The 9,620-nt window shown below is 57.4% G+C and overlaps 1 protein-coding gene across 1 annotated transcript; it reads left to right on the top strand.

Annotated features, from left to right (window-relative positions):
• The first annotated feature begins 4,192 nt into the window (after positions 1-4,192).
• LOC131394751 (glutathione S-transferase P-like) lies at positions 4,193-7,031 on the top strand. Its single transcript, XM_058526245.1, has 7 exons — positions 4,193-4,280; positions 4,423-4,458; positions 4,968-5,074; positions 5,183-5,270; positions 6,303-6,406; positions 6,514-6,621; positions 6,782-7,031. Coding segments are annotated over exons 1-7 (633 nt in total). The 5' UTR covers positions 4,193-4,279; the 3' UTR covers positions 6,971-7,031.
• The last annotated feature ends 2,589 nt before the right edge of the window (positions 7,032-9,620 follow it).

Below are 9,620 nucleotides of genomic sequence, written 5' to 3'. Positions count from 1 at the left end.
CCCTCAACCCTAAGACTTGGTACTGTTCTGATCCTCATCTTACAGAGGAGGAAACTAAAGCACAGAGAGAGGGTAAGTGGCATTCCCAAGGTCACACAGCTGGTAAACAGGGTTTAAAGCCAGGTCTGGCTGGCTTCAGGGGCCTCACTTTTAACTCTCATTCTTCCTTCTGCAAGATCTTGTAGTGTCCAAACCATTTTTGACTGAGTCTGAGTGCTCTGTACTCTTTAAATACAGGCTGGGCCTGGGGAGATGGGTGGAGGGAAAGATACACAGACTGAAATGGGCAGGACCTTCTGGACCCAGGAGGGCTGTATCCTTCCAGGGAGAGGCCAGCGCCTGCCTCCCTGCAGGCTCATCTGGCACCCTCAGCCAAGTTCTGCTCCCAGGTGCTCCCTCTCCTGGGGGGCTCTCGGTGGTTGTGGCGGTCTTCCTCGGGAGCTGGGACCTGGTTGAGCCAGGCACCTCAGCATGGGCCTGTCGGAACCACAAGAAGAGAGGAAGATATCCTTCCCAGGTGCAGGACTGCCCACCCAAAGCATGGGAACAAACCCAGACAGGACCTGATCAGGAGCATCTCTTAGCCCCATTTGAGCTCACAGCTGCTTGGGGCTGGCAGAGGATCGGGGAGGTGGCGCCAGACCTGGGTCCTCATCCCTGACTCACAGCTGGAGGAACATCTGCTCAGCACTTAGCAGCTTACAAAGAGCTTTCATATAAATGGTCTCATTTCATCTCCGTAACACCCTGGGAGGGAGGGAGTCTTGTTCCCATTATACAGACAAGGACACCGAGGGTCAGTGAGTTTCATTCACCTACCTGCTCTGGCCAGGGGCACACACGCCCTTCCTTTGGCACAAGCATCACAGACCTGGGAGAGTGGAGACCCCCTGCCTTCCAGTGGGCCAGCCTCCTGCCAGCTTACACCCTCCAGCCATCACGCTCACGTCCCCTGGGTGGGCTGTCCCCTAGGATGGCTTGGCCCTGTGCTGTGGTGTTCTGGGTGGCTGCTTTTACCCACAGTCCTCTGGCTCCACAGGCGCAGCCTGTGGTCGAGCTCTGTGGCCACCCTGGGGCTCCTCCTCTGGGGCCCAGAAGCACAGCTTTCCTGGCCCAATGGGCCGGCACCCCCTTGTGTCCATCCCCCACCTCCGGTCCTTGTGGACGTCAGCACCTGTCCTCAGCAGGTTATTAAATATATATTTATATTTTATGTAGCTTTATGGCTACATAAAAGTCACCCTTTTAAAGTGTACATTCTGTGGTTCTTAGTGTATTCAGTGTTGTGCAATCCTCACCACTATGTAATTGCAGAACATTTTCATCACCCCAAAAAGGAACCTGTACCCATCAGCAGTCACTCCTCATTCCCCCTCCCCCCATCCCCTGACAACCACTAATCTGTTTTGTCGCTATGAATTTGCTTATTCTGGACATTTCAGATAAATGGAATCATACACTATGTGGTCTTTTGTGTCTGGCTGCTTTCACTTATGAAAGGTTCATCTATGTTGTAGCCTGTGTCAGTACGTCATTCCTGTTTATGGACAAATAGTATTCTGTTGTGTAGATATACACATTTTGTTTACCTCTTCATGCATTGGTGGACATTTGGGTTGTTTCACTTTTTGGCTACTATGAATAATGCTGCTATATACATTTGCATACAAATTTTTGTGTGAACTTACGGTTTCAATTTGCTTTGGTATATACCTAAGAGTGGAATTGCTGGGTCATATGGTAACTCATTTTGAGGAACTGCCAAACTCTTTTCCAAAATGGCTGCATCATTTTATAAACCCAACAGCAGCATATAAAGGTTCCGACTTCTCCACATCCTCACCGACAATTGTTATTGTCTTCCTTTTTACTTTGGCTCTCCTAGTGAGTGTGAAGGGATATCTCAACGTGGTTCTGTGTGTGGTGCTTACCAGGTGCCAAGCCTGGATCTGGCTTGTGGGGAACAGGGTGGAAAAGGAGCCATCGTCTTTGCCATCAGAGGAATCACACCTCAGAGTGGGGGTAGACAGATGGACACAAGTCTTCATTCACACATTGATTAGTATGTGTTAGGCAATGAGTGGGCTAGACATCATGGGAGATAACGAAATTGGTTAAGATATGGTCTCCAGTCTAACGGACAATTTTAAGGAAGAATATAAGACCTTCTCTAGCAGTCTATCCACCCAGCCATCTATCTATGGCTCCAACCATCTCTCTGTCTGTCCATCTATACACCCATCTACCCAATCATTCATCCATCCAACAACCAAACACTTGACCAGCAGTCCATCAAAACATCCACCTATCCGTTTATCCAACCCGTCCATCCAACTACCCATTTACCCACCCAAACATCTTCCATTTGTCTATCCATCTGTCTTTTCATTCATCCATCCATTCCTCCAACCATCCGACCAACCATCTATCTATGCAATCATCCATCCATCCATCTACCAATCATTTAACCACTAGCCCATCAAATCATCTGCCCATCCTTCCATCCAGTCAGCCATGATCCATCCATCCATCCATCCACTCATCTAACTTCCTACCTACTCACTCAACTATGCATCCACCTATCCGTCCATCCAATTACCTGTCCATCCATCCATCCTTTCATCCATCTGTTCATCTATCCATCCATCTACTCAATCATCCATCCTTCCAGCCACCAGCCATTCAAACGCCAACCCCTCAAAGATGGGAATTCTCCCATTTTCTGCAAGGTCATAGAAAGGGCCTGCTGGCCTGTGTTCCCCCACACACTTGCTGTGTGACCCTGGGAAAAGTATTTCACCTCTCTGGGAAATGGGGATTGATCTATTATCTGCCTCATGGTGCGTTTGTGAAAATTAAATGATAAAGGACCTAGCAGGTTCCTGGCACACAGGAAGGGCTCAAAAAATGGGGGATGCCACATGCGATGAATGATTCCATGTCCAAATAACCATCTAAGAGAGTGGGGAGTGGTGAGATATGTGTGTCCCAAAGTACAAGCCAAAGTAGTTGAGGCTATAACTGGTCAGGGTATAGTGGGTGGAAGAATTTTCAATCAAGGAGCAGAGGCTTTGTGTCTAGGTGGAGAAAGCCTGGCTTGGAAATCCTTCCTGGCTTGTGTTCAATGAACAGCATCCTAGGGCATTCCTCTTTGTGCCCTTGACTTGCCCAGCCTGACTTAGCCAAGCTTGAGTCCCAGCTCTGGTGCCCAGGATGTCCAGGTGGATCAGTAGTTGACAACAAATGGATAGACAGATGGTTGAGTGGACAGATGGGTGGTTGGATGGGAAGGATACCCTCCTCTCTGCTTGTGGTTCCGACAGGCCCATGCTGAGGCACCTGGCTCAACCAGGTCCCAGCTCCCGAGGAAGACCGCCACAACCACCAAGAGCCCCCTAGGAGAGGGGGCACCCGGGAGGAGAACTCAGCTGAGGGTGCCAGATGAGCCTGCAGGGAGACAGGCGCTGGCCTCTCCCTGGAAGGATGCAGCCCTCCCAGGTCCAGAAGGTCCTGCCCATTTCAGTCTATGTATCTTTCCCTCCACCCATCTCCCCAGGCCCAGCCTGTATTTGAAGAGTACAGAGCACTCAGACTCAGTCAAAAATGGTTTGGACACTACAAGATCTTGCAGAAGAAAGAATGAGAGTTAAAAGTGAAGCCCCTGAAGCCAGCCAGACCTGGCTTTAAATCCTGTTTACCAGCTGTGTGACCTTGGGAACGCCACTTACCCTCTCTCTGTGCTTCAGTTTCCTCCTCTGTAAGATGAGGATCAGAACAGTACCAAGTCTTAGGGTTGTAATATATGTAAAGCTCTCAACACAGTCCTCAGACCCTAAGGGTTTGCTGCTATTATCATCATGGAGAGAGAATGTGTAAATGGATATGCCTCTTGAAATTGCATTCATTCATGCGACGAGCACTTATAAGCACCTACTGAGTGCTTGTGCTGGGGACCCAGCAATGAGGAAGATACTCAGTCCTGGCCCTCTGTGGGCCATGAGGAGTTAGGCTGTTTGGGTGTGCCGGGAGGAGGGCAGTGACTGAGTGATGCTACGTGTGGGTGCCTCCCGTGAAGCCACAGCCCTGCAGGCAGGGTACACCCATGCAGTGAGCAGGTGTGCCCGCCGGCCCTGCCCACCACACCCAGCCTTGCCCAGGGCCCAGCTCAGCTCCGTGACTTGGCATATTCCTGGGGTGGGGCAGGGAGGGAAGAGGGCGTGGAGCAGACTCGTAAATATAAGGCCTCTGGGCTTCCGCCCACTTCCACTCCACCGCCACCAGTGAGTAGGGTCTGGACGGGTGTAGGGGCTCCCAGGCTGAGCCACCTCCTCTCCCGGGGGTCTGACCCCCAGGCTGCCTGCCCCTGGGCCCTGCAGCCCCGCGGGGGGGGTCCTCCTTCATCGTCCTCTCTGTCTCTCCTAGTGCCGCCCTACACCATCGTCTACTTCCCCGTCCGAGGTGCGGCTCCTGCTCCTTCAGGAGGGCGAAGGGCACAGACCCGGCGCAGCCCGGACGCTCAGGCGGCTCGCTAGGCGCGGGCCAGGGCGGGAGCCGGGATCGGGGGGCGGGGGCGGGGTCGGGGTCACGGGGGCGGGGTCAATGATTGCGGGGGCGGAGCCGGGGTCGCGGGGCGGGACCAGGGATGGAGGGGCGAGGCCGGGAGCGCGAGACTGGTTTTCCCGCTGGCTGCAACCTCGTGAGCCGCAGGGGCTGTTTCCTGTCCGTCTGTCCTTGTTCCCTTACTGGGGCGCTGTCGGGTGAGGGTCTCCGCCCCGTCCCCATCTCCAAAACAGTGTCGCGGCCATGGTCTCCGTTCTTTCTCTGAGATCCATCCTCTCCCCAGAATGCTACCAAGCTGGCGATTCTATCCTATTCCTATGTACCTTCCCCATACTCCTGACCCTTCCCCAGGGTGCTATGAGGCTGGGATCTCTGCCCATCCCCACACCCCTGTCTCCGCGCCTCAGGGCGCTGCGAGGCCATGCGCATGCTGCTGGCTGACCAGGGCCAGAGCTGGAAGGAGGAGGTGGTGACCAAAGAGACCTGGCTGCAGGGCCCACTCAAGGCCTCCTGTGTGAGTGACTGTGCCCAGGCAGGGGGCGGGTGCTGGGCCTTTGGGAGCAAAACTAGGGTGGGGGACAGCTGAGCTCAGCGTCCCTCACTGAGCCGTGCCACCTCCCAGCTGTACGGGCAGCTCCCCAAGTTCCAGGATGGAGACCTCACTCTGTACCAGTCCAACGCCATCCTGCGACACCTGGGCCGCTCCCTCGGTGAGTCCTGAGGTTGCAGGCGGCCCCGTCCAGAAAAGTGCCTGATGGATCACGGCAGGATGTCCTGGGGCCTGAGCTGTTGGACCTGCAGCCACTAGACTCCTGCCCGGCTAGAGGGCAGGCCAGATGGCCCTAAAGGAAGGGGCAGGGCCTGGATTAGGAGGGCTCTGGGTTATGGGGCTGGGGTTGCCAGTCCACCTGGGCAGGGGCCATGCAGCTCAGGGTAGCCCCCAGCCAGGCGGCACCAGATGGGTTCACTGTGCCCATTTCCTGGACGACAGCTCCGAGGAGGCTGCCAGTCCCCACGTGTGTGCTGGTGTAGGCTAGAGGTCACTATGGGTGTGGCCAGGGCATTCCAGGTAGACCTCCTGCCCATTTCTTCCTGCTCTAGCCTCACCTGAATCTGAAAAACCCATGGTCACGGTGAGCAGGCCTGTGGCCCTGTTTCAAGGGTGGCAGGAACATGGCTTAGGGAGGTAGTTGCCTCTTCTTTTGCCAGTTTGGGGAGGTCCAGAAAAGCTCAGGGTCCCAGAAGGACATGGCAACTAGGGAAGGGGGCAGAGGAGCAGCGGGAGCAGCCATGCCCAGGCCCACCCTCACTTCGGCGGGACCCAGGGTGAGGACAGAGGCCTCTGGCTGCAGCCTGCCACCCCCTCGTCCCGCCCATATGCTGTGCTGCACTGCCAGTGGACACGCCCGCCCACACAGCCAAGTTCTGTCCAGGCCCTACAACACCCACCCCCCGGCCTAGGGAGGCGTGCACCAGAGGCTTGGTCCACCGTCGCGGGGGACAGACCTGGGGAGGGGGCTTGGGCCATTTGGGTAGGGAATTTCCAAGTCCTAGGGACCCGGGGTGTGGCCTAGAAGACAGGCGTGGGCTTCAGCTGGGTGCGTCCCCTTGGGCTCGTTGAGTTGGGGGCAGCAGAGTTGGGCAGAGCAGGGCCTCCAAAGCAAGGGGCCTGGTTTGGAAGAGAGAGCAGCGGGGGCGCCCGCCCAGCCAGAACCTGACCCACTGCCTGGCCACTGACCCAGGGCTCTACGGCAGAGACCAGCGGGAGGCGGCGCTGGTGGACATGGTCAACGACGGTGTGGAGGACCTCCGGAAGCGCGGCAGCCACCTCATCCGCCATGGCTATGTGAGCGGGGGCCTCGGCTGGTGCTCAGGGCTGGGGGGTGTGGGGGCAGTGAGGTCATCTGGCCAGGCACACTGCATGCCGCCAGCTGGGATTACTCTCGTTTGTAGGAGGAGGGCAAGGCCCGGTATGTTCAGGAGCTGCCTGGGCACCTGAAGCCTTTTGAGACCCTGCTGGCTCAGAACCAGGGAGGCCAGGCCTTCATCGTGGGTGACCAGGTGAGCGCTAGTTCCAGCCCATTGTGGGTCCATTTCTCAGATGGGCAAACTGAGGCCCAGAGCCAGGCCATGACTGGTTCATTGGAGCACCCGAGGTTCTGGCTCCCGGCAGCCGCCCTTCTCAGCCCGCTCCAGCCGCCTCCCACCACCTGCCCTGCAGATCTCCTTTGCGGACTACAACCTGCTGGACTTGCTGCTGGTTCACCAGGTCCTCGCCCCTGGCTGCCTGGACTCCTTCCCCCTGCTCTCAGCCTACGTGGCCCGCCTCAGCGCCCGGCCCAAGCTCAAGGCCTTCCTGGCCTCCCCCGAGCATGTGAACCGCCCTGTTTTTGGAAGCCGCAAGATATAAGCCTGCTCTGCCTCCTCGGGAGAGGGCTGCCCTTGGAAACCAATAAACACAGTGAGAAGGATGCTGTGCTGTGGTCCCCAAGGGGCCTGGTGGGTACAGGGGACCCTCTGCTCCCTCCCAGGCTGCCTTGGGGAGGATGAGGACTGGGTGGGCATCTGGGCCCTGGAACAGCATTTGGCCCCTGAAGCTGCCGGGAGGCAAAGAGGAGGAAGATGAGACTCCAGACCTCAAGGATCCATCTTGGGACGTCCTCTGACCTCACCAGGCATGCACGATTATAGCACCTGGGGGAGCCATCTCCATCTGAGACAAGGGCGGCCTTGTGTGTAACTGACAGACGGTCCCTGCTGTCTGTGTGATGAATTCTGTCAGGCATGCAGTCAGGTTGGCCTCAGGATGGTCTCCTCACACTCAGACATTGTGTACACTTGGGAGTGACACACACTCGAGTGTTTCATACGCACATCGATGTTGCCCATTCTTGTACATTACCCAGGGTCGCAGACAATCAGACAACTTTAGGGGGTGTGGCAGGCGGCCAGCAGGGCCCTGGGCTGGGGGGCCCGAGGCAGGCCTGGAGCTCTGAACAGTGTTCGCTGCTTGGGGACCCGAGGGGGTCGAGGTCTCCCTCAGCTCCAGGGGGCCTCTGGCAGGCCCTGGTGGGGGTGCCCCACCGCCTGCCCAGTCCCAGCCTGTCTCTCCCTTCTGAAAGGCTGCAGCTGCCTCCTGCCTGGCTCCCTCAGCCTGCCCCGCACTCCTGCAGGCTCACTGGGCAACGTGGAGTCACACAACTCCAGAATGCCTGGCACTTGCAGTGCAAACCTCTCAGTGGATCCTCGATGCCCTCCAGGTGAAGTCCACAGCTTGAGGAGCCTGCCAGGCCCTCCTTGATATGAACTCCCGCTCTCCAGAACATTCCCCGCTCTCCCTGCCCTGTTCACCCTTAGTGCCCCATTGCGCTTCTCTCAGCTCCCTGGATGCCCAGCATTGTCCCTCCAGCCTTTGTCCCTGTGACCCCTTCTGCTCAGCTCTGTCCCACCTACCCACAGCCACACCCGCTCAGTGCTCACTTCGCTGTCCCTCCGGCAGTGACCCAGGTGACCTGGCACTTCCGCCTCTCCCTCAGTTCCACTCTCCCCTGCCCCCAGGTGGGGTGGCTGACTCACCTTTACCTGTCGGGAAATGGGTGTGCAAACACCAACAAGAACTGAACCTTATGTCCCACATGCTGCTACCTCCGGGCCTCAGTACCACGAGCTCTCTCACTCTCTCATCAACCAAGTTGGTTGACAAGAGTCTCCTGTCAGAGGCCTGTCCGAGGTCACAGGCCTGGTGCCCCCACGGAGTGGGGGCACCATGCTGAGGACTTAATTATCTCATCTAACCCCCTCAAGGGAGGAAGCTGAAACTCAGAGAGGTGAGGCAGCTTGCCCAAGGCCTCACAGCTCATAAACAAGAGAGCTGGAATTCAGATCTAGGTCTGAGTGACTCCCAGACGTATGAGTGGTCCTCGGAAAAAGAAGGAGGGAGGGGGTTAGGGGCCAGAGGAGAAAGCAGGAGGCCCGTCTCAGGGCCGGGGATGACCCAGGCATGGGTAGGAGCCAGAGGCTGGCAGAGGCTTCTTGGGGGGTGGAGTGGGCAGGGGCACTGGTGTCCACTGTGGAGGCCTTGCCCACAAGTAGAGTTGATACCCAGGGCACTGGGGAGCCACTGCAGGCTTTTGAGCAGGAAAAATGACATGAAAGAGGACTGTTAGGAACCTTAGCCTGTGAGTGCTCAGGAGCCCTCCGGCATCACCTAACTCAACACCCTCGCCTTACAGATAGGGGTACTGAGGCCCGGAGAGGGGATTGGGCTTCCCAGGTTTACTGAGCAAGTGGATAGGTGGGCCAAGATGATGTCGTGGGTCTGAAGCTCCCAGGCCTCCAGCCTGGCTGCTCGAAGGAGCCTCTGCCCAGCAGACTGAACAGACGCCTTGTGAGGAGATGCACTCGGTTTTGGGGGCTGATTGGCAGTTTTGGGTTCCAGAGGAGGAGAGCTGACCTCAGGGTGGGAATGCCCTGGGAAGGGCCTGTTGGTCCCCGAGAGGAGAGTGGAGGACCCTGAAGCACCCACTGCGCTGGAGGCAGAGATTGCCGCCGGGGGGGTCCGCTGTCCTGGTGGGTTTCATCACTCTGCCCCAGGGAGACTGCAAGGGAGGGCTGAGGCCTGCAGCCCCACAGCCTTCGAGCCTCCTCAGGCCCTGTGTCCTTGTGCCCTGAGCCTTCAGCACAGCATGTTCAGCTCCCAGCTCCACCGGGTGCGAGGAGGGCAGGCAGCCCCGGCCAGCAGCTCCTCACGGAGAGTGCTAGAATCTAGGGCCACAGTGGTTCACCAAGCAGGCAGGCAGGACAGTAGCCGTGAGAGGCCACAGAGCAGGCCCAGGGGACACTCGGGCATCCTGCAGGTCCCAGGGCGGCAGGAGGAAGTTGCTCTTTTGAAAGTTTCCTGCAACCAACTGCTTCCACATTCTTCGGGATGACTGGGCATCTTGAGTGTGCTGCTCCGTGACCCCAAGAAGGTGGATGGAGGAGGCTCCCTGCGGCTGAGAGGAGTGGCTGGCCCGTTTGGGCAGCCGGTGACTGGTGTGAGCTGGTGCAGCAAGGCATGG

This window comes from Diceros bicornis, chromosome 31 (assembly GCF_020826845.1).
Source record: "Diceros bicornis minor isolate mBicDic1 chromosome 31, mDicBic1.mat.cur, whole genome shotgun sequence".
Taxonomy (NCBI): domain Eukaryota; kingdom Metazoa; phylum Chordata; class Mammalia; order Perissodactyla; family Rhinocerotidae; genus Diceros; species Diceros bicornis.
This window is presented reverse-complemented; position numbering and strand designations above follow the sequence as displayed.

Excerpts from the sequence above, each read along its gene's own strand:
- LOC131394751 (XM_058526245.1), top strand. Across the intron at positions 4,459-4,967 it reads CGTCTACTTCCCCGTCCGAG|GGCGCTGCGAGGCCATGCGC; the intron begins GTGCGGCTCCTG and ends TCCGCGCCTCAG. Across the intron at positions 5,271-6,302 it reads ACACCTGGGCCGCTCCCTCG|GGCTCTACGGCAGAGACCAG; the intron begins GTGAGTCCTGAG and ends CCACTGACCCAG.